The 24,971-nt window shown below is 34.3% G+C and overlaps 3 protein-coding genes across 7 annotated transcripts; 2 read left to right on the top strand and 1 right to left on the bottom strand.

The window, feature by feature from the left end:
• Positions 1-461: 461 nt before the first annotated feature.
• LOC106791637 (heat shock protein beta-1) lies at positions 462-11,966 on the bottom strand. 4 transcript variants are annotated; one of them, XM_014757432.1, is made up of 4 exons: positions 11,289-11,966; positions 8,676-8,774; positions 7,617-7,803; positions 462-915 (listed from the first exon to the last, which is right to left on the bottom strand). In XM_014757432.1, the coding sequence occupies exons 1-4, from the start codon at positions 11,471-11,473 to the stop codon at positions 721-723; spliced, it is 666 nt and encodes a 221-aa protein (XP_014612918.1). In that variant the 5' UTR covers positions 11,474-11,966; the 3' UTR covers positions 462-720. The 4 variants fall into 4 exon arrangements, with proteins under 4 accessions (XP_014612918.1, XP_014612917.1, XP_014612920.1 ...); XM_014757431.1 differs by having other exon boundaries at positions 8,676-8,792; positions 11,289-11,955; XM_014757434.1 differs by lacking the exon at positions 11,289-11,966 and adding an exon at positions 9,882-10,112 and having other exon boundaries at positions 8,676-8,792.
• A 2,672-nt stretch (positions 11,967-14,638) lies between these two features.
• LOC106791638 (thyroid transcription factor 1-associated protein 26 homolog) lies at positions 14,639-15,537 on the top strand. The gene is made up of 3 exons (XM_014757435.1): positions 14,639-14,798; positions 14,895-15,006; positions 15,104-15,537. Exons 1-3 carry the CDS (start codon positions 14,657-14,659, stop codon positions 15,366-15,368), a joined length of 519 nt encoding a protein of 172 aa, XP_014612921.1. The 5' UTR covers positions 14,639-14,656; the 3' UTR covers positions 15,369-15,537.
• A 232-nt stretch (positions 15,538-15,769) lies between these two features.
• Positions 15,770-23,703, top strand: LOC106791635 (AP-2 complex subunit alpha). Of its 2 annotated transcripts, none has more exons than XM_014757427.1 (14): positions 15,770-15,923; positions 16,676-16,763; positions 17,390-17,601; positions 17,700-17,893; positions 17,971-18,202; positions 18,278-18,386; positions 18,479-19,122; positions 19,196-19,327; positions 19,396-19,593; positions 19,675-20,009; positions 20,089-20,357; positions 20,446-20,590; positions 20,663-20,870; positions 20,946-23,703. In XM_014757427.1, the coding sequence occupies exons 2-14, from the start codon at positions 16,700-16,702 to the stop codon at positions 21,021-21,023; spliced, it is 2,820 nt and encodes a 939-aa protein (XP_014612913.1). In that variant the 5' UTR covers positions 15,770-15,923; positions 16,676-16,699; the 3' UTR covers positions 21,024-23,703. The 2 variants fall into 2 exon arrangements, with proteins under 2 accessions (XP_014612913.1, XP_014612915.1); XM_014757429.1 differs by lacking the exon at positions 15,770-15,923 and adding an exon at positions 15,965-16,491.
• The last annotated feature ends 1,268 nt before the right edge of the window (positions 23,704-24,971 follow it).

Genomic DNA, 24,971 nt, shown 5'->3' with positions numbered 1-24,971 from the left:
ACGCAATCAAAAAAATAATGTAAAATAAAAAGAGATACTTTGTCAAAGGCATTGCATATCTCTCATGCTAAGCAATTAATGCGTTATTCCTCAGAGTATTACAAGTGTATAATATCGTATCAAACAAAGAAATCCAATTTACGCGTAAAAATTAAAAACATTTTTTTCCTTTTTTTGTTTTTTTGTTTTTTACAAATATCAATATATATATAATATATATATATATATATATATATGTGCGCGTGCGAGTGCGCGTGTGTATATATAATATAATTAGTAATATTATTATCTCTATACTTTTTGATATCTTTTATCTTTTGCACGTTCCATCACTTTTTTTTATTTTTTCGGTTTTTTGTTTTTGCGCGCAAATGTATTTTTTCTTTACAGAAAACATTTATAAATTCATCGAAAAAAGATTACACACACATGCGTTAGGTCGAATCGTTTGTTTCTTGATCATTGAAGTTGATTAAAAAAAAAAAAAGAAGTGTTAAAAAAAATCAGATGACTTTGAATCGTATTGGGATTATATTTTAGGTGTAGAAAGGTGGCGAGTGTTTATTTTTCTTTTTATTTTTTCGCAACGTTTCTTTCTGTTGTTGTTCGGTATGGAAGAAGTAAAAAGCTTTTGAAGGAAAGCTCTTTTGGGATAATATAATAGGTCGTATGAATTTCGGACGAGAGAAAGGAGAGGTGGAGGGTTGGATGGAAGAATTTTTATTGGTGCGCGATGGGAATCAATTTTTCGCCAGAACCAATAGCCGGTAGAGGAGCTTCAACGGTTAAAACACCATCCTTGCTCAACGACGACTTGATGCTTTCTGGATTCGTTCCTTTGGGCAGCAAAAATTCACGATTGTATTCCCTGTAGACGGATTTGCTTTCAGTTTTCTCTTCGTGCTTGGCGTGAACCTACAAAATCATAATCATTTATTATATCATCCAACGAAACTGTAGAAATAGGAAAACAAGAAAAAACAAATCTTGATTGTAGATTAACATAAATCAATAAAGAAAATGTTTCTGCATTTGGGTTTGCGTGACATCAGTAATAAAGGATCGCTGTATAGTTTTCTATAGTATGTTTGCTTTATTAGTCCTTTCAAGCTAAACGACAAGCTAAACACACCTTCGACCTATATTTCTTCTTTCTCTTTTATTTTCTACTTTCCAATATTTCTTTCTCTTAGTTTTATTTTATGGGATATAACCTCGTTGTTAAAAAGCTTGATAAAAATAGTTTGCTAGGAAAATACTAGCTAGACGATTCGCGAGGAATGGGTTGACCTATTTGTCGTGTCGCGTCGTGACAATGAATCATTCTCGCTGGCTGACCAACAACTATGTACTCTAAGAATCTACTTGCATGAAAGGAACGTAGGTCAGTATATACTGAGATAATTTCACCAGACCGAGCATATATTTTATCTATCTAATTATTTCATTTTCAGTATACTTTGACAAAGAAAAAATAGAATCTAAAAAAGATGGAAACGAATATGTAGATCTACTTTGATTCCTATGGTGTATATATTTAAAAGATAAAGATGGATAAAAGGTAATCCTGGTTTATATAACATTTATATTAACGTAATAAAGCTAGAATTGTGTATAAATGTATACAATACATGTAAGTAATGATAAAGAATAGAAAAGTACTGAAAGCTCGGAATATATACGATGAAACTTTGTTTTGCGAGTATAATTCGTTCCGGAAATGCATTAGCAATTCAAAGCATGTAGCGAATTTTGCCATAAGAAATTCATATAAAATAATATAAATTAATTCGCACTGTACCTTTAAACAAAAAATCGTGCTTGGTAGACAAAAGATGAGAAAGGGATGCAAATGAGTAACGTTATCAAGTGGAACAAGTTTCAGTATCACTAACGAGAGCACTGTTGTCTATTGGTTCATTCGAATCATGTTCTTTTGGTGATAATGTAACAGAAAACCTAACTTGTTTGTCTCCTTTCGAGGATATGACGGAAATGTAACATTGCGTTGTCGTTAAAAAGATTTACTGCTCGCATTGCTGAAGTTTTGTTTGGGTGATATTTTTCAACAAAATGTTCCACCGTTTCCCAGATTGTTAACATCTCCCTGATTTTATTTGAACTGAGGGATTCCTCCATCGTATTATCCTCTTCATCGTCTGACAAAATATTGTCCATAATCTCTTGTTGTTGTTGTTGTTCACGATGCAGATCCATTAATTCGTCGGTGGTCAGTTCCTGTTCATGTTCCTCCACCATCAATTCTTGAATATCATCCTCATTCACCTCCAATCCAATGGTCTTTCCTAAAGATACAATTTCATCGACAATTGGCAACTCCTGTTCATAAATAAAATCACGTTCAATAACGCAATTAGGCCAGAGTTTTTTCCAAGCAGAATTAAGGACATCCTTAGTGACCCCGTTCCAAGCTTTATCGATGACGTCGAGACAATTCACGATGTCGAAATGATTTTTCCAAAATTCTCGAAAAGTAAGGTTTGTTCCTTCGGTTACCTCGAAACAACGTTGAAACAATTCTTTCGTGTAAAGTTTTTTAAAATTAGAAATAACCTGCTGATCCATGGGTTGGAGTAACGAAGTAATGTTAGTTGGTAGAAATTTGATCTTAATAAATTCTAATTCCTTTAATAAATCGTTTTCCAGATCTAAAGGATGACCAGGAGCATTGTTCATAATTAACAAAACTTTGACCGGTAGATTATTTTCTAATAGATATTTTTTCACTGTAGGACCGAAAACTTCATTGATCCATTCAACGAATAAAATACGAGTGATCCGAGCTTTGCTGTTTGATCTCCACATAACTTTTAATTGATTCTTCTGCAGCTTGCATTTTTTGAAAGCACGCGGATTCTCAGAATGATAGACTAGTAAAGGTTTGACTTTGTAATCACCGCTTGCATTAGCACAGAACAAAAGAGTAAGACGGTCTTTCATAGTCATTGTTTGCCCTTCTACCTCAACGTAGGCCCTTTTAGGCATCTTTTTCCAAAAAAGTCCGGTCTCGTTGCAGTTAAAAACTTGCTGTGGCAGATAACACTCCGAAACAATTAGGTTTTGAAACTCGTCAGCAAACATTTGACTTTCCTTACAATTGAAACTCGCAGTTTCACAATGTCTCGCAACAGTACGAATCCCACTACGTTTTTTAAAATTATCAAACCATCCCCTACTGGCCTTGAAACTTTCTTCGTTTTCTGCTGAAGTACCTGGCAGTTTACTTACGAGATCGTTATACAAAACTTTAGCCTTCTTGCAGATCAAATTCTCAGTTACAATATCACCTGCTAATTGTTTCTCGTTTATCCACAGTAAAACCAATTTTTCAACATCTTCCAAAACGCGTGGCCGTTGTTTCGATATTCTCGTAACACCTTTAGCTGCATCCAATCCCATTATTTCTTCTTTCCTCTTCAATATTGTACAAATCGTTGACGTTGATTTGTTGTAATATTTAGCTAGGTTTGCTACACGCATACCACGATTATGTTTATCGATGATTTCCTTTTTTATTTCTATCGTCATTATTTCTTTCTTTTTAATACCTTCTTTCTCGTTCTTCTTCTTCCTATTTTTCACAGGGCCCATAGGGTTTATAGTTTCAATACAATCTCACGAGTTACCGCAAAATTTGAAAAACAAATTTTCGTTTACTATGGGAATAAAATGAAAGAAATACTTTGCATCGGCTAATTTGTTTCTACTTTATTGCAAGCAAGTCATCATGCTTGTTCATCAAATTAACATATTGTGCTCGTCTTGCGGAACACTCGTAAACCACGTTACTCGCAATCCAAGGTTTAACTGCATACACATATATAAACATATATGTAGAAAGAAAGAAAGAAAACCGACGAAGGCCGAGTTAACGCGACCCAAGCCGAAACAACCCAAGCAAACTATGACTCGAATCGATATACGAGAAATATAGGAAAAAGGTGCTTCCTCGAAAGCTTTCTACAATCCAAACAATTAACACAATTTTATACGTAAAATAACTAATAATTTAACATTAAAGAAAACAAAATGTGCAACGTTACTGGTCTTTCAATCTTGCAAATCTTTGATTATGTCATCGGTTCACGGTTATTATCGTAACGTCATCGACGTGTATAGAAAACACGCGGATTTCATTCTAATAAACTATAGTCAATTCTTTCTAAAGTCTCTAAAGAGTAAATAACTTAAACAAGGAAATGAATGTTTCCATGCGTGTCGAAGCAAAGAATTCGATTAGAAGATGAACATTTATTATTCGGTTCGATGACGATCAAAAGAGGATCATCGAAAAACAATGACTGACTCGGTGGGAGGTGTGCCGGGTGATGAAATTTATCTCTCGTCAAAAGAAAAGGAGGTGGGTTCAAAGTGAATAGAAAAAAAATGCAGGTGCATAGGAGGACACGCTTGAGAGGACAATGCGATAATGTTTTCACTCTAACGGGTGTGTTGTTATATAAAAAAGGCGCTAACTAATCTTACCAATTCGCGATTAGGGTTCTCTAAAAGTAATCTGGTGCCAAGGAACGCAGCCTTCACCTTGTCTTCGCGCAAGAATACGTTCTACTTTTAAATTTGACTTCTCTCTCTCTAACTCTCGATCTATTTTCGTCTCTTTTTCGTTCGTTAAAACAAATCGAAAAAGAATCCCCCAGCTGTACATTCGACTCGAATTAAAATCGGTTTGTTCTTCATTATTTTTAAAACAGAGTTACGTTAAATGTAATCTTAGAAGTTAGCAACTAGAATGGAATATAAATGTAGATAAAACGTGAAGTTACTAGACTAGGTGAAACCTAGTAATTTAAGCTCATCCTCCATTTAAATATCGTCTTACCAACTATTGCACTGTATATCAGTGTATCATACTTTTAACCGTTCGATCATCATGTATTTTTTATGCATTTCTATTTTCAAATATGATAGGGGTCAGTTTTGATTTCGTATTTCAATCGATTCCATTTGATTCTATTCAATTTCAAGCCATTCATTTTCGTCTCAACAATTGATAAATAATATAAATATATATGACACTAGTTTACAGAGTACATCTGTTGCCGAAAAAATGTTTAGCTGTTATACAGATTTCAAATATATAATTAGAATCTTTTTATCAGTTCTATTTTTTCTCAGATATTAATTTTAACACATTAAAATACACACGTTATCGATTAATAAATACGCATAAATGATAAAAATCGAAAACAAAATAACTCGAGTTGCACAGAAATTGTTGAAGTTAGATTTGACTAAAACAGGTCATAAGTGAACATTATATCAATCATAAAATTCACGTAAACAGATAAAAAGTACAATTTTGTAAACTATAGTGTAATAAATATATAATATATCTTGGTTGGGTTCAGAGACGTGCTGGAATTACATAAGTAACTAAATACGGATCATTGATGAGTCATCGCGAGAGTTTCTCTTTACATATTTCCGTCCCTTCTTCTCTATCTTTTATTTGCGACTCGGATAATTCTGTTTCATTTTAATCTATCTTCTATTTCTAGAGAAAAACAACACATACAAAGTATTCTTGTTTTCCCTGATCACGATGCAAAATAAAAATGAACTACTTATCTGCGATTACGTTCAGTTTAATCGTCCTTGATATGCAACAAGGGGCCTTTTAAGGACAGTGTTCTTTGTCCGAGGCCTTTTCAACCTGAATAAATTGGTCCTTGACCACGATTAAAATCAGCAACCTGCTTTCGAGTATGCAATCCATCCTGTCCCCTTCTTTTTAAGAAGACACGTATAGAGAAAATGATTAAAATGTTTGTCGAATCGTGAGATCGATTTCGAACGGCCATTTTGTTTTTATCCAAAGCTCGAACAAGAAGAAAGAAGAAAAAAAAATGAGGCTGGGCACCTTCTCGTTTGCATTTACAAAAGGAATGGATGATGAATTGGCTTCGATGACGGATGACGTAACTCAATGTAAAAAGATACGATATCGTTTTGCGTTTGCTTTTATTTCATGTAAAGTATATCAAATGTAGAAAGAATCTTATTTTAAAATAATAATAATACGAGAGAGGATAATTTTGATTATTAAATTAAATTAAAGTCAAGGAGAGACCTTTTATCGAGCGAGAAAAAAAGGGATAGAAAAGAAACAGTGCAATGACCTTGGTCTCGTGGGTTTGCATAACGACATCGTATTATATTTTTCTCCTAATTGTAAAAACGATACGTCTATCTTTCTCTCACAGCGCTTTTAATTATTTTTTTTATGTTTATAAATAAGATAACTAGCAGATAGAAAGGGGAATCGATCATTTGATTGTTTTAATAATTTCTTATTATCTTATCGCATGCGTGTATACGTTCTAAGATGAATGATAGAAGAATAAGAAAATAATTTCGTTCTTATCATGGTAGAAAAAAATAAAATAGAGAAAAAAATGTTAGATCGAAATAAAGATATATAACAGGTTAAAAGAAATGTTGAAAAGAAAAATATAAAAGAAGAAGAAGAAGAATAAGTAAACGGGAATTGTTTCTAATATTTTAGTAGAGAAATAACTCTTCATATAATGGTCGAATATTATCCTGGTTTCTTCGCCGTGACGGGTTGGCATAAAATATATTTTTGGTAGCGGTTATTTTTATCCTAAGCCTCAGCGAGAACGTCGGCCAAAGAAGCAGAAGAAGAAGCAGAAGTAGAAGAAGAAGAAAACCGTCTTTTCTCGAAATCTCTATCATCTTCTATGACCAGAAGAATATTTTCAAAAGTATTCGTTTAGATAGATAAGCTCTAATATAATTAGCGTATCTAATGAAACAAAGTATCGTTCGTTCTGCTAGATGCATTGTACTCCTCTTCTACACCTAACACAAAGCACAAGTTTGTGATCTGAGTTTCCCCGGACGGGAAGTGACGTAAGCAAATGTAATTAGAACGTTCCAGGTCGTTCGCAAAGAACTCAACAAATATTCCTCCAAAGTATTCCAAAATATAACGACTAGATACTAACACGTTTAATATATAAACAATTGGACGCTATATGGTTTTAATAATAATTAGCCAAACTAATAATATTGGCGCCAATTGCGCAAAAACACTGAACCAGATTTGCATCTTGCCAAACTGCAGCAGGGTTGCGTAAAACATTCGCGCCGGTATCCATGAGTCAGCCTAATATAATTTTTCACGTCGAAGTTCTTTCATTTGAAAAACTATTAGGGTGAAACAAACAAATATTTTTAAGTTAATATTGTCCCAAGTAAATTTTACAACAACTAATCTCCTCTTCATTATTAATAAAATTACAAACTTCACACAGTTAACTTCAAATAACCTCAAAAAAAAGCTTTTATACTAATATTCACAGTTATTTAATATCAATCACCACCGTATGTAATAATTAAATAACTTCAAAACACATAAATAAAACAATAAATGTCTTGATGTATAGATATAACAGTTTACCTAAAATTCAGTTTGTCGACTAACTTCATTCTGTTAAATTTTTCTGTCGCTTGCGTGCGCATTGTGAAAATTCACCCAATTTCAATGTAGGAATTTTTGATTCACCCTAAGAAGATTATTTTAGGCTGAAAATACGGTTGGGTAAACTCACCAATAGTTTGTTGTCCACGGTCTTGACGACGATCTCTTCGGGTGTGTATTGAGACACGTCAAATCGTAGTTTCAACATTTTACTGTCACCCTCATCCTGTATGAGAGGACTGTTAAGACCATCCAACCAAGTCGAATCATGTTGAGGACTCAGCGAGCTGTTCTGGCTGCTCTGTTGTGTCGTCGTACTGAAATTTTATCAAACGAAATCAACGATTAGAATCTTATTAATCAATCCTATTACAAATAACGTAATGAAAAAGAAACGAACAACGAGTAGAACAAAACTATTTGGCTGAAGTTTAATCAGATTCAACTGTCCAACTGACTCACAACATAATTTAGCGAATATTTTGTTTCGAAATATTTTTAATAGTTTTTCGATTCGATTAAGCTCGCCAAAGTTGGACAGCGATCTTCACATTTATGAATTTTTATAACCTACGATGATAATGCAGAGTACATTGAGGAAAAATGCAAAAGGAAAAATACAAAGAGATGAAGATGTACAATTTGCCTGCCTAATTGATCAATGTACGATCACTGTGCTATGAAGACGAAGACGAAAACGAAGACAAAATGCAATTATGAACGTATAAACCAATAGGATAGATAATATATCTATATACAACATATTGGAAGAAAAATAATTTCCTTTTCTTTTTATATTTTTTTCTTCCAAACGTGATGAACGGAATTGTGAATCTATAAATTGATCGTGAACGCAGTAAACTATTACTATAAGAAATAAAACGCTAGGACTAACATGTTATTTAAAAAAAAAGTACAATCTAATAAATACATTAGGTTTCTACTACGTTCTACATGAAGTTTGCGAGCAGCAAGCTTTGGATAAACAAAGGAATTAAGAAACGGGAATAAGGGTTTCTACGAGTGTGTAGCTTCTACGAGTATAACTGGGTGGTGGTATGGGTGACATCAAATGGTTTTTTTCTTGGAAAACATTGGTTATTTTCTTTTTCGTTGGCCTGGCCGATGCACTTGGATGCATTCGTCGTGGTTGTTGTTGTTGTTGTTGTTGTTGTCGAAGCAAGTTCACCTTTTAAAGTTATCGAACGCTGATCGTGCCGATGATGCCGTAGGGTCGGCCTTGTCCCAACCATCCAACTTTGAGGTCGTCGAGGTTTTGTGTTCGCTGCTGCTCGTGTGATGCCGACTTCACATTTGTTGTTGTAGTCGTTGTTAGTCACCCAACGCGTGCCAATGCAGATAGAGTTCAGGCGGAAATGGAGAAATAAAGCAAGACAAAAAATAGAGTCAGAGAAAAAGGGGAATTAAGGAACGGAATAAAAGTTGGGAAGATTATTAATTAATAGCGTGGTTTATTTTATTTTTTTTTTAAATATTTCTCGTTGTTGCTGGGGTTAGTTTTCTTTTTTTGGTTTGATTTGTTTTATTCAAGTTTTTCGGATTATCAGTAGAGCCAAGTTATTGCGGGTTATCGCACTTTCTCGCGTTATTGCAATATCTCTCACGAACAACACTTTCGAATGATAATCCAAATTTAGGTATATCGTTCGAGATGATATCTAACGTCTAATCTTTTTTATTTTCCTTTCAAAATCCGATAGGAGGAATCGACGATGTCGAGGACGCATTTCGATATCGATATCGAACTATCTTTGATCCATATTTTTAAGCAAATTCTTTCGATATTTCTTCTTAAAATAAGATTTGCGAAAGGGGTGAGAACTCTTATCTTCCTTGCTGTAAAAAACAAACTCCTAAACGATAGTGCGATGAAATATCTTTGATGTATATGGTAAGATAAGTAGAGGAATTAGTCCCTCATTGAGTAAAATCTATAGGAAGTTATGTATAGTTAGACAGGACTCGTTCGTGCGAGCTAATCTTTCTTCAGCACGCATCGTGCATGGTTACTCGAGTGGGGTAATTGTTAAAAGCTGGGGTTAACTTCTGACGGCTCGTCAATGAAAGCTCAGACGTTGAAAGGAAGCACAATTATAACACGTTGCACTTAACAATTTAGAACTTGAACGAACTTCAACGAACTTATTGGCCTGCACGAAGAAGAACTACTTCGACTGTTTTTTCAACTATTCTTTTGTTTATAATCGCAAAAAATATCTAGCGAGAAAGGTTACAATGTATTCGTTATCGATTTCAAAGTTTTTCTGACGCAATTATTTAAAACCCAATTACCTCATCAATCATTTGTTCACGCAACCTTAAAACACGATACACATTGTTACAGTTTTTTCGGCTTTTAAAATTCATAACCTACCGTAACTTGATGACAGTTTTATGCCTCGAAGGATAAAGATCTTCGTCGCGTTGAGTAAAAATCATTATGTCGCGTGGATAAACCAATAATTATAATAGAAAAACAAGAAATTGTGTACAGCGATAAGCAGAAAACGCATACGTCAAATTGCAAGGTTACGTTAAAACTATTGCGCATAGTATTCGGTCCATCCGTGTGTCGTACCAACTCCCGATGCTTGATCGTACGAAAAGATAGTGGGGGAAAAAAATTTCTGATGAACATGCAACGTGTTACCACTGTCAGGGACACACCAACCGAGAAATGACTTCAGTATCGGGACCCGTCTTGCGAGAAACGATGCATTCGACAACGGAAGTGCTCTTCAGGCACACCTGGGACTCGCGAAAGGTGATTCCATCCATTTAATGTATTATGCAAAGTTTTCTAGTTAAGGGTCCTTTTTTTCAAATGGGATTGAAATGGGTAATCCATTTCTGGTTAATCGCAAAAAGGGTATAGAATACTTTTAACATCAATCATGTATTTATTTTACAACTGGTGACACGCGAGGAAGTATTTTTAACGATTCGCTGTAATGTTGTCCTACAAATTACTGTCTCGTCATAAAACACAGACACACAAACACGCGCGTATCGATCCGTCTTACATTAAAGTGGAAAAAGGGAGGACATCTGTACGCGTCTCTTTTGTTCATTTCCTCTTTCCCTTCACCCTATTTCTTTTTCTTTCACACGTGTGTACTGTACATAACTCCCACGTTATCCCGTATAATACAAGATTGAAAATCGTGAAGCTGAGTTTGGGTTGCGTCTTCGAATGCAGTGACGGAAGATCTAAAAATAGCTGGAACGTACCCCGACCTATGTAAGCCTTGCAGAGGAAGAGAAAGAGTATGAGAAAGAAAATGATGGTATGATTGAAAAATCGAACGTCATTTTGAATATTTCAAAAATAAAAGAAGTGACAAATCTTGAAATCGAAATGCGTACCGATCCCTCGACGATTCTGACCAATCGCGTATGAATTTTAACAAGAAAACGTGATCATATCACGGTACAATGCTAATACGTAATAATGATTGATCATATAACGTAGTAAATATTTACGAGTATCGTTTTTGCTTCGTCTTTATTTAAACACCTTGACCGTTTCTCTATCTCTATTGGATAATTATCTACTCAGAACATTACGACCCATTGATAAGTATTTTAAACAAGAACATTAATTAATGTTATAATCGAGATCTGTCCTAGATTATAAATGTCAACGTGCTGTAGTACCGCTGCCCTTTCACAATTCCCTTATTTGTGTCAAATTATCAAATATTAAAATGAACTTAGAATATATATATTGTAATACAAAGTATACGCAAATTATATTATATGTAAAGTAAAAAAAACTGACCTGGTGGTACTCTTAAAGAAATTGCTTTCGCGATTCATGAGCTCGCTGCGAAATCGCGACATCTCGTCCTCCATCTTCCTCATTTCGGCATCGAAACGTTCCCTTATGTTGGAAAATTCGGTGTCAATGACGCTAAAGTCACCCAACTTGATGGGAATGTTGCGCTTAATTCCACTATCGGCCATATTTTCTTCGTTCCGTGTACACAAAACTTATAATCTATTCTTTCTCTTTATTTCTCTCTCTCTCTCTCTTCCTCCTTGATATTTCTATCTCTTTTTATCTTTTTTTTTTTTTATTATCTTCTACTCTCTTCTCTTTCTTTCTTTATTTCCCTTTCACTGATCCACTCGAAAAGATGCTACTTGATATAATCGAGATTCTTCAAGACACGTGTTAGAAAAACTTGTAAATTAGTAATCGCGAGCAACGATGAATGAAAAAAAAAATGAATCAAAAACCGTACCCTTCGACGTTTGTTCTAGGAATGAGCGCGGCTTACTCCCAACTCCTTAAATAGTTACGCGAAGATCATTGAAACGTTCGGCTCCTTTCGGTTTTGTTCGCCCACTCTCGGCTATCATCGTTCGCTAACACGCGGCTCGACCTATCGAATATCGATATATCTCGAAGTTAGACGCGCTCGATATTTAAATCATTTCATTTTGAAAGTTTACTTCAAATTTCGATTGTCCGGAAAATAATATTAACGTTACTGTAATTAATCATCGTGTTTCATTAATTAGTACAAAATTCCGTTTCAAATGGATGTGCATAAAATACGCAACCCCTGATGCATATTTTTGCGCTAATATATTACGTTAAGTCATAAGTGTAACTTTCGTTTTTTTTTTATTATTAGACATTTATTTTGCTTTCGTTAAATAACATTTAGTTGCAACGTAAGTAACTTATGACTCAACCCTAATGTATCAATAATATATACTTTCCAATCGATTGTTATTAATATAAAAAAGAAAAAAAAACACAAGATGCGAATGCAGAACGTAAATAAGTAGATTTTCGTAGGCGTAGTTGAAACATCGTCTCAAAATTAGATAAGAGACTCATTGAATACCGAGAGAAATGCGATGACTAATACATCTTACAATCGTTTCCTTATTGAAGTGCCCTTTTAATAAGGAAATAATAAATAGAAATTATAAATAATGTTCTATCTAATCGGGTGCTGACGCGGAATTCTTTTTAAAAATCGATTAGATTCCGAGGTGATTGTGCCAGTCGATGGTAAAACGATGTCAAATATTAAAGAGACTCTCTTATTCACTAAAGATCGATTCATTCGAACGAAAATATTTCTTTCGAAACACACCGTGAAATATTTTTACATCGCTTTTCCTTCGGCATTTCGAATTCCTTGGCAACTCGCCCGCGAAACGTGAATGAGTTTAACGAGATTTAGTCGCGGATAATTCGATTTTCACGCTGATAATTGGCTATTTAGACTACGGCGGTCTATCAAAAGCTTTCGGATCGATATTAACGAACCTAGATAATATAATTCTATCATTTAATAATTAACGTGACAAATCAATCTAAATCAACGATTACGAATTACTAGATCAGCTGGAGAATTATAAGATTTGATTAATTTGATTGAAATATTTAAAAATGCATGTCATAAATGACGTAAGTCGTCGGCCAACGTAGACATTATAAACGTGTTGTCATATATAATGTGTGACCACACTACATCACACAGATAAGGTCGCTAAAAGAAGAAATAAGTTGTCGAGAAAAGGAAGGCCGATGATTAAACTGTGTCAATGTCAGAATCTTCGAAGCTTGCGGTCCAAAGTAAATGCTCGAAAAGAGAGACCTGCAAACCGGTTTTCATTCTCTCTTTTCTCACTCTTTTAAACATAGTTAGCAAAATCTTCAAACGTTTGTCTTTTCTCTGCGTGGGGGAACTTGACTCGCATGACGTCATCTATGTGGGGGTTACGCTGATCGATAGAACGAGTCACAACGTCCCTAATATGGACAGAGCATGAATTCGTTACACATGATACGAATGACCGTATCTAGTTGTAAGGGTTTTCAAGAAAGTTTACAAATTGTTTGCCTATCCCAAAGTTGCATACAAGATCATCCAATCCGATCAGATCTATTATCTATTGCGACCGAGATCTTCGTTCTTCGAGGAAGATAAGACAAACAGTTCTAGAAACCGTCCTATTTTCTTCCTATCCTCGACATTGAATCGTTAAAGAATGGTCAAGAGATAGTGAGAAAGAGAGAGAGAGAGAGAGAGAGATTCGTTGAACGCTTAAAGAATTCGTTCGAACGTCTCTGGCCTCGGATACTAGGGCTGTGTCGGATTTGCTTAGCTATTAATAACTCTCGGCGCGTACCGAGGAGATGCTATCTCTTCCACGAAGTTGCTTTCCTTCTTTTCTTCGACGTACCAAACTTGAGCATAATGTCTAACGAAATCCTTCGACATTTGACGTTTTGATCACTTCCAAAGAAAAGATTCCTGGTAACCAGCAGATACACATTTACATCTGAAAGGGTTAAACTTCATTTAGATACGAGTTATCCTTTATTACAAAGATTTCATACAATTATTATTCTTACTCAAAAGGTAAAACGCTTTAAGCGAATCCTTCTCAACAATGTTATTTCTATTGATCTTCTTTTTCTCTTAACGTTGTTCAAACGATTTTCCTTCTTTGAATTTTAAATCGATGATATCTATCGAACGAGAGACATCGGTGCTGCGCGTTGCAACAAATATCTTGTGTAATCAACATTATTTTATTATTTTTACCTATAAATTGTCGTCTTTCTAGATAATACATGTAATATGTATTTATATTAGCGCGCGTGCTAATGCGAAAGGTGGATTGTTGCCAAGAATGCATCATTGTATCGCAAGTACCTTAACCTTTCTTCATTTCATGACGTAACAATTGAAAGCATTTATATAAAGGTACTTCTACTTGAGAATTATTACTCTTTCATTGTTCTTCTGAAATAGAAACGAACAAATAACAACACGAAATGAATAAAAAAAAGAAAGTACTATATTAGAAAAAGATAATAATCTAACCTAAAAACGGGGAATAATCTTCGAATGCAATGGCTTGAAATCTAATAAGATTGAATAAAGTAAGGAGGCGAGATTGAACCATTACATCGAATTAGAGCTTATTCCGGAGCTTCGTGAATAAGATAACGATGATCATAGACTATGTTACTTATAGAAAGTCACAAACAAGAATAAGACATTTGAATAGTTGCCCCTTGAGGCGCCACTTGTCGCCATTTTAATCCCTCTGGCGGCAATTTCTGGTACTTATAAACGAAAATTAATCAAACTAGGATACATATCTACATAGGTTATGAAAAACGACGCAATGCAGCGACAGGAGAAAAAGGTTGAAAATAAATATAAGTTTAATAATGATTCAAGAATATCAAAAAGTGAAAAGATATTTGACAAGAAAAAATATAGAATGAAGAAGTATAGTAATAAATATAAGGGTAAGAAAATGGAAGAATTATAAGTCATCGTGATTAGCGATCGTTAATTATTTTTAGGTTAGATTCTAATGCTTTCAATGTATATATTTTTGATAGTTGATAAATGGCAACTACGAACAACGTTAGCTATTTTACGTGATTTTTATAAACAATATCACAAGGATGAATATGGTCAGCAGAATAAATCTGAATTTAAAACTGAAACGAGGTAAGATCATTAAATGTAAACAATTGTCAACAACTCTTCAAAGTTCAACCAATTTGCTTCGAATTTTGATCTATTAATGTTTTATTAATTGCATTAGCGAGCCAAAAAAAAGTCTCAGCTTTTTTGACATAGCAAGGAGTGAATATTTACAAAAGAAGGCAGATAAGAAAAGAAAGAAAGAAGAAATGTTAAGAATAAAAACGGAAAAGGAAGAAGCTTTACGGAAATACAAGGAGAAAAAAATGCAAAAGTATAAAAAGTTATCGAAGAAAACGAAGAAGGGTCAGCCCGTGATGAAGGAGAGAATAGAACTTTTATTGCAAAAAATACAACAAGATAAAAACAATGGGATTACTATGTAAATTATAAATTTAAAAATATATTTAAATCTAAATTATATATATTTAGATGCAAGTATATGTGTGTTACGAGTTGAATTAGCTCGTACGTAGATTATTTTCATTAAACGTTATTTTCATGAATGTACAAAAGAATAGAAAAGAAATAAAATGATGAGCGACTGATCAGAACGTAATGATTACAATACGAACTTAATCCTAGTTGAAATAATTATTTGTGCAATACTTCCTACAGTTTTTATAAATTAATCAAAGAAAATAATTAGCTTGAGAAGAGATAATCGATCGAGCAACTAGAGGAACATGTCCTATCGACCAATCGATTAGAAAGTTAGACGAGAAAATAGTGGCGCGCGCTCGAACAATTTAAAGAATAAAGTTTTTTCGCGCGCTTGCCATAGCGCATGCGCGTTGTTCTTTACCGTCGAGCCGTCAACCAGTGAACGATTGCAAATGGCGACAGCCACGAAATCTTTGGCACCGACTCGCGAATAGTTTCACGCTCACCGTGCACTACGCGACCGAGCCGCGCTTGAACGCTGTCCTTAACCCAGATCGGTATGTATTCTTTCTTATAAACGATTTCTATCTTTCATCTGACAGATCGTTCAAAAGAGTTTTATCGAGGATTCTTACAAGACAGGCCAACATTTATTCCGTACGGCAGATATCCTCGTTACCCCGCGCGCGTCGAGTAAAAGACAGCTTGCCTCCGGTCTCTCTTCCCCGCCGAAATATCTACGATACACACTCCTATTACTCTCTTTCTCCTTCGATCGATACGTCAGACGATTCTATTCTCCGCCTGCTTCTTCTTCTATCTCTCTTTCTCTTTCCTCCTATTCTCGTCCTATTCTCGTCCTTTTCGTCGTCGTCGTCGTCGTCGTCGTCGTTGTCGTACTTCATTCGCGACACAATTTCTTCACCTCCGCCGCTCTTCCTCCTCTTCTTCCTTTTTTCTTTTCCTCCTCTTCCTCCTCTTCCTTCTCTTAGTGATACCGCGACGATTTACGAATCTCCCTTTGTCCGCTAATCGTTTTTATTGAGTACGTGAGATTCTAACGAGAGTGATACTACTGTCAAAATCAGAAACTGTACATATTATTTTGAATACTTTTCTTATTAGGTATGAAGCTGTATTTTTGATTTATTGCTTAGAAATGAAATTGGTATCATAGAACGAATAGAAAATTTACCTAATCTTCTTTAATTTCTGTCATTTTTGTCTTATGCATGCGAAATGAATGAACACACTGCATCAGATATTTTCTCTCAAAGAATACTCATTGGCGGTATATTTGATTTTACAGGTGGTTCAAGCAAAAGGAGGCAAGATGCCGGCTGTTAGAGGTGATGGCATGCGAGGATTAGCTGTCTTTATTTCAGACATTAGGAATTGTGAGTTCAACGATTAATATATTTTCATGCTATAACAGACGAATGCGATTAGAAATAAAAATGGAATGTATCTCCTAAAACTGTCGTTATTGGTGCACTAGTTGAGAGATATGCGATGCCATTGAAATTTATATGACGTATAAAATGTGTAAAGAGACAGGGGGCGGAGTCCTGATATAACCGATATAAGAGTATCTTACTGATAGCTTTGCTTTTAAACACGGATGCATAAAAAGATTTTGATAATGTTTAGGAAAGATATAATGTGCCCTAAAAACAAATTAAGATGTTCTATTATTTACTTCTGTTAGTAATCAATGATAATATATTTATCCTATTATAAATGTTCATTTGTCTAACAAAATTTAGTGGCTTAAGTTTTGATTGTAAATAAATCAATATTTGGCTCTCTTGATGAACAGCCAAATGGCATAATGCCATTATAGCTTTTCAAAAAAATATATATATGACAATACAATGTCTATGTAATCATTATGTGTCCAAAAGTTTCATTAATTAGATATCATTTTTAAATCTTTGCTAAATTATATAAAAGAGATTAATAAAACGGATCTTTGTTTTAATTGTAAAGCATGTATGTCATGAAAAATGCAATAATTGTTCAGGTAAAAGTAAAGAGGCAGAAATTAAAAGAATAAACAAGGAATTGGCAAATATACGTAGCAAGTTTAAAGGTGATAAGACGCTGGATGGATATCAGAAGAAAAAGTATGTGTGCAAGCTTCTATTTATTTTCTTGCTCGGTCATGATATCGATTTTGGGCACATGGAAGCAGTTAACTTGCTTTCCTCTAATAAATATTCGGAAAAACAAATTGTAAGTGGCATTAATCTACTATATATATATATATACATTTAAATATAAGAATGCTTTATAAGTGATATTTTCTATCTATATTTATGTATTATTTGCAGGGTTATCTTTTTATATCAGTTCTAGTAAATACCAATAGTGATCTCATTAAATTAATAATCCAAAGTATAAAAAATGATCTTGCGTCTCGCAATCCAATTCATGTAAATCTAGCGTTGCAATGCATCGCTAATATTGGTAGCAAAGAAATGGCAGAAGCATTTGGTAACGAAATTCCAAAGTTACTTGTGTCAGGGTAAGTAAGCACTTTCCATTCTTCTCTAGGTTGTATCGCGTGCTTATGGGATTACAATTTATATATTTTTATTTCAGGGATACAATGGATGTAGTTAAGCAAAGCGCAGCGTTGTGCTTGTTGCGATTATTACGTACTGCCCCTGACGTTGTCCCTAGCGGAGAATGGACATCTCGCATAGTACATCTTTTGAACGATCAACATCTTGGTGTTGTAACTGCAGCTGCATCGTTGATAGATGCACTCGTTAAAAGAAATCCTGACGAGTACAAAGGCTGCGTTAGTCTCGCAGTTTCCAGATTAAGCAGAGTATGTATTTCAAGCAGAATCCGCTCGTCAAACTAATTCTTTATTATTATAACGAATCTTTTATAATATTTTTAGATCGTAACGTCGAATTACACAGATCTACAAGATTATACTTATTATTTCGTGCCAGCTCCGTGGCTGTCTGTTAAATTATTAAGATTGTTACAAAATTATACACCGCCAGGTAGAAAAATATTCAATTATCTCTGACAAATTGTTACAAAGAAATTCCTATTTATAATATGGCATTATTAACAATTGTATTTGTATATTTAGCTGAAGATCCAGGAGTCAGAGGAAGATTAAACGAGTGTTTGGAAACGATATTAAATAAAGCTCAAGAACCACCAAAATCAAAGAAAGTACAACATTCTAATGCAAAGAACGCAGTTCTCTTTGAGGCTATTAGTCTAATTATTCATAATGATAGCGAACCAAATTTATTAGTACGCGCGTGCAATCAATTGGGCCAATTTTTATCAAATCGTGAAACGAATCTACGTTATTTGGCACTGGAGTCTATGTGCCATTTAGCCACATCCGAATTTTCCCACGAAGCTGTGAAGAAACATCAAGAGGTAGTGATATTGTCTATGAAGATGGAAAAAGATGTGTCAGTAAGGCAGCAAGCGGTAGACTTATTGTATGCCATGTGCGATAAGAGTAATGCAGAAGAAATAGTACAAGAAATGTTAAACTATCTCGAGACTGCGGATTATTCTATCAGAGAGGAAATGGTTTTAAAGGTAGCCATTTTAGCAGAGAAATATGCTACAGATTATACTTGGTACGTTGACGTTATCCTAAATCTAATCAGGATAGCCGGTGACTATGTCTCGGAAGAAGTTTGGTATAGAGTTATACAGATTGTCATTAACAGAGATGACGTACAAGGATATGCCGCTAAAACTGTTTTTGAGGTAAATATCGAACTATTTATTACTCCTACTTTAATCTTTTCCATACGCGATGCTTTAACAAGAAACATTTTAGGCTCTGCAAGCGCCGGCGTGTCACGAAAACATGGTCAAAGTCGGCGGATACATTTTAGGAGAATTTGGTAACCTTATTGCTGGTGATCAGCGCTCATCTCCATCCGTACAATTTCAACTATTACATTCCAAGGTACTCTACCTCTTTATATTATAAAATATGTATTCTTCTTCTTGATAACATATTCATGTCTATTCTAGTATCACTTGTGTTCCCCGATGACACGAGCGTTATTGTTATCTACCTACATCAAGTTTGTTAATCTCTTCCCCGAAATACGGACCCAAATCCAGGACGTTTTCAGACAACACAGCAACTTGCGTAGCGCGGATGCCGAACTTCAGCAAAGAGCATCAGAATATTTGCAATTAAGCATAATAGCTTCTACCGATGTATTGGTATGTTGAAAGATTCGTATGTGTGTATTCCTTCATTTAGATTTAAAATTGAATAACAAATGTTTGCGTGAAATTAAATAGGCAACTGTACTAGAAGAAATGCCTGCGTTCCCAGAACGAGAATCTTCGATTCTCGCAGTTTTAAAGAAGAAGAAACCTGGCCGCGTACCGGAGAACGAAATAAGGGAAAGCAAGAGCCCAGCGCCAAACACCAATCATCACGTCGAAGCACCATCAGTTACTGCAGTTTCTGCAGTTAACAATACTTCTGCAGATCTGTTAGGTTTGTCGACGCCACCTTCGTCTCAGCCAACAAGCAATACCGGTGTTCTACTGGACGTCTTAGGTGATATATACAATATGCCAAATAAAGTTGGTGCGACCAACGGTACTCAAAATATGTACAATCCTAAAAAGTGAGTTATTTTAAAAAAATCATCATTTGTATAGAATAATATGATATCAGTTATCAATATACTTATGATCGGCTTGTAGATTCGTTTGTAAAAACAACGGAGTACTATTTGAGAACGATTTGATTCAAATTGGAGTTAAATCCGAATTCCGGCAGAATCTAGGACGCGTTGGTCTTTTCTACGGCAATAAAACTCAATACGCGTTACATAGTTTTCAACCACAATTATCGTGGTCGGAAGAGAATCAAGCAAAGTTGGCTGTCCAGGTTAAGCCCGTCGATCCTGTTTTGGAAGCTGGTGCTCAAATTCAACAGATGATCAATGCTGAATGTATCGATGACTACAGTGGTGCATAAACTTATTATTCTTCAATCTAACTCTATTAGAAATGTAACCTTAGCTTAATCTTAATGATTTTACCTTGCTTTTGTTTCAGACACACCTAGTATGCTTATATCTTTTATTTACAACAACGTACCGCAGAAAATTACTATGAAGTTACCATTAACGATAAATAAATTCTTCGAACCAACGGAAATGAATGGAGAATCTTTCTTTGCACGATGGAAGAATCTTGGAGGGTAGGTAGATTTAAAATGAAGAAAGAAACAAAAAATAAAACGAACATATAGTAAATATTTGTATATTTTCAGTGCAAATCAACAACGCTCGCAAAAGATATTCAAAGCGCAACAACCGATGGATTTGGTTCAGGTTCGTACAAAATTGCAAGGGTTTGGAATGCAGTTGCTGGATGGAATCGATCCAAATCCCGACAATTTCGTTTGCGCGGGTATTGTTCACATGAGAGCTCAACAAGTAGGATGTTTATTACGTCTTGAACCGAATAAACAGGCTCAGGTAATATTTTGTGATATTTTTCTAAACCTTTGTTGAATTAGTTACTATACGAATGACTGTATACGCTTTCTTCAGATGTTCCGATTAACGGTGCGCTCGAGTAAAGAATCCATGTCCGTTGAGATCTGCGACCTGCTAGTGGATCAATTTTAAAAAGGCCTAGCAGGCGTGTATAGAAGCGAGGAAGGAAGCTAGTTCATGGTCACGTCGCGGGAAGGCACGATAACGCTTTGTAATGCTCGACCGCGTTGTGCCAGAAAAAAGAAAATACTGATAATTAAGCGTTAAGAAGCGTGTGCGGTTATACCCAAGCTTACGGATAGACATCTTTGATTGCTATAATATTCAACGCCATGAAAATCATGCTCTCAAGAGATATTTGGTGGCACGTAAGAAGATGGTTTTAAGAAAAGAATTTACGAGGTTTCCTAAGCAGCCTAGCGTTAGGACGTAAGATTAATATAAAAGATTAATGAAAGAAAAGTAATAAGTTTAAACGAACAAAAAAAAAGTTCAATGATATATATATATACTGTAAAAGGTATCATTGTACTTTGTCTATCGTTTCTACGCGACGTTTCCATCTTATCAGACTCAGCATTCCGGCACAGACGTAAACGTATGTACCTTTAGTTTCTAATTCCACGTGTCGGGTTCGTAGACGTTATTCTCAACGTCCGAAATCGTATTTGGGTTCGAATTATGTCAAGCAGAGAATGGAAGCAAATAATTATTCGCACCGATCTTTCATTTCGTTTTCTTTTATGAAAGCGTCTTGTTTCCGTTTATATTTTCTGTCTGTTATGTGTGTCCTGTTCTTTGTCTGCTCTGTGTAAGTATGTGTGTGAGTGTGTGAGTGTCTCAATTGCATATGTGTGTTGCGTACGTGCGCGCGCGAATGACAGACACTCGTGCCGTACAAAAGAAAAAATGCGAGTATGCGCGCGGTATACGTTTTTTTATATAACGAGCATCATACGAAATCCAAAATAATCCTCAATAATTTAACGATATATGCATAATATCGTATCAGCGTTGTTTAACGCAACATATCAGTTTTCTCGTTAGCACACGCACTCATATGTCGCAAGTGCCATCCTATGCAATCACTCGTTAAGAACTATCTATATCGCGTTGTCCATTTCTTCCGAGTTTCTTCAGACCTTTTATTTTAATCTCGTTTTCATCCTTATGCAATGGCATACAAAGATTTAAGTAAGTAGGTTTGTAGTTTGCGTTAGGACAATTAGATCATCCAAGTTTCATTCGTTTGGATATTTTTCCTATATTTAAAAGAAACTCGGTGATAGAAAATTTCTATAATCAATTCATTTTTTTTCTCTGCTTCCTATAATATTCTCCTTCTCTCTCTCTCTCTCTCTGTTCTTCTGCTTAGTTTCGCGGGATAAATCCATGGCTGGTAAATTCCCCCCGACGACGATATTGTATGTAATAGAAAAAGCAGATGATGCTTGTCGAAAACGTAATGAGGTGGGGTGATGATCCTTTTTGATGAATAATCGAGAGCGTTGATGAATTAGTTTAATTTCCATGTAAGCATGACTAGAGATTGATCTTTAATTAATTTTAACGAATTTTATATATGAGATGTATATTTCATTAGTAACATATGTAATAGAGATGCAAGCAGCGTGTGATTACATTGTACAGGTGATATTTACAGTGTACTGCTAAATGCATAGGAAAGATTTGCCGCGTGATTGTTGGACATATATGAAAAATATATGTCAAAACGATACATTGTCGAAAAAAACGAGAGAACAAGAAATGATTAACAAGGAGGAGGGGGGAATGAGAAAGCAAAATGCAGCTTTAAAGCGACGTTGAGACATGATATATAGTTTACGAAAGACGATGATAATTCATTCAGATGGATTGTAAAGCTCTATTCAATTGTAAATAAGTAATTTTCATTATAATAATTATAGAAGCAATACTACCGTTAATGCGGGATTGCTTGTTCGCGAGATATGTAGATCGCAGTACTCGTAGCCTCGAGAGGAAACTTCTTTTATTAATTCCTTTTAGTAAGTCTTCTTCTTCTTCTTTTTTTTATCCTTATCCTTTTTTTTTTTTCCAATTAGGATTCCATCATCAAATTTTTTCTTATTGCGTTTGCTCCTTCTGTTCGTTCAAAGGGCACTCAAAATATGCCTTTTTTTTATGCATATTATATATATATATATATTTTTTTTTGCTCTTTATGTAATAATAAGTCCACACATTATTATATTGTACAATGGTATATAGATACATATCTGTTGAATGTGAATGTTAACTTATAATATATTATCAAAGTTATTGATTTAAAATGCGTTTGATCATCGGCAGAGGGAAAGGGAAGGGGGGAGGGGTGTCTACGTATTTTACAGAATCGAAAGAAAAAGATGCCTACAATTCTTCTCAGACATATTTTACGTCGCGTAGTAATATCTTAAAAGGGATATATGAAAAATAATATTTAAAAAAAGCCTGTACAAATTTCGAGCCGATAATCGGAATGATGATGATGACGATGATTATGATGATGATGATAAACCGAGAGGAGACGCAAAGAAAGAAAGAATAATTAAATATATATAATCGTGGACAATAAAGAGTATTACAGGCGATTGTTTTTTTGCGAAAATAGCTTAACTGCGACACAACAAACAAACAAACGAAAGAAAGTCCGTTTTGAAGACGGAAAAAATGAGAAATTAATTGTCATTTGCGAATTGGGGATATACGTCCTATATATCCCATCCAATTAAAGTAGTATTCAATGTGTTATATATGTGTAAAATATATCCATGCAGAATCTCATTACTAATTTCGAGCATTTCTACTTCTTCCTCTTTTGTTATCTTTTAGTTTTTTAATCTAATTTTTCCTTTTTTTTCTTCCAAAAAGTTGTTGGTTGTGTTCCACACAACGGAGACAAATAAATACTCGTTTTTCTGCTCGAGAGAAAGGAATAAGAGATTGTACGATTATATTATATATATTATTCGCCAGTCATGGATTTTTTTAATTAATATCGCAAATAATCGACGAAGAAAGAAAAGAACCAAAAAAAAACAAAAAGTAGCTCTCTCATTTTCTTTTTTGTTTTTTTTTTTGACAAGTGAATCACTCTAATGAAAACAAAAGAAACATTTCTAAAAATTGATTATGCAAAACATTGAAAGTAGTGTGTAGAGGTTCGATTATTTGTTATATATATATATATATATATCGGTACAAAAAAAAATTCAGATGAATGATGATATATATTCGAGATAATTGTATATTTAATGTATTATTGTTAGTTTTCTTCGAATGGATGCGTGTGTGTACGTGAGAGAATTTCGCGTGCGCCGAGTATATACGATTAATATATACATATATATACACGAGAGAAACATTTGATTAAACTTTTCGTTTATTTTATTTACGTAAAATAGGAGGAGGCGCACATGGAAAAATCGGTTACTTTATCTTTTTCCAAATTCAATCTTATAATGCGATAAAAAAAGAATTAAACAAAACAAAAAAACACGTAGGGTTCCTTTAGCTTTATAAAATTAATTTATATATTTTATCCCTCTTCCACACAAGCACTGCTAGCGAAAAACGAAAATATAATATCAAACGCGAATCGTGCGTTTATTGTAATATTTCATTATTTTATATTTTTTAAGTTATATATATATATATATGTATACATATTGTTTTAGAGAAGACTTTGATTTATATTATATTGAACAATTATATAATAATAATAATAATAATATTACGTATATATAAAAAAAAAAAAGTATAACAAAAGAGACGAAAATATGGATGGTTTTTTTTGTTTTGGTTTTTTTCACAATTTTCTTTTGTTTAGCATCATATTTTTATAGTTTGTCAATGGGTGCCGTGACGTGCCGTGCCGTGCCAAATACTCCGAAAGCGCAAATGGGGTCCACGAACAAAAAAAATCCTATTATACGACGGAGACCAATATAAGATGTACGCTAAACTATATAAAAGGCTAACGATAAAAAAGAAAAAAAAAATGAAAAAGAAAAAAGAAGAAAAATATAACGAAATATATTTCATTAAAAATCCTATATA

This window comes from Polistes canadensis, unplaced genomic scaffold, assembly GCF_001313835.1.
Source record: "Polistes canadensis isolate GaletaPanama2010 unplaced genomic scaffold, ASM131383v1 scaffold_327, whole genome shotgun sequence".
Taxonomy (NCBI): Eukaryota; Metazoa; Arthropoda; class Insecta; order Hymenoptera; family Vespidae; genus Polistes; species Polistes canadensis.
This window is presented reverse-complemented; position numbering and strand designations above follow the sequence as displayed.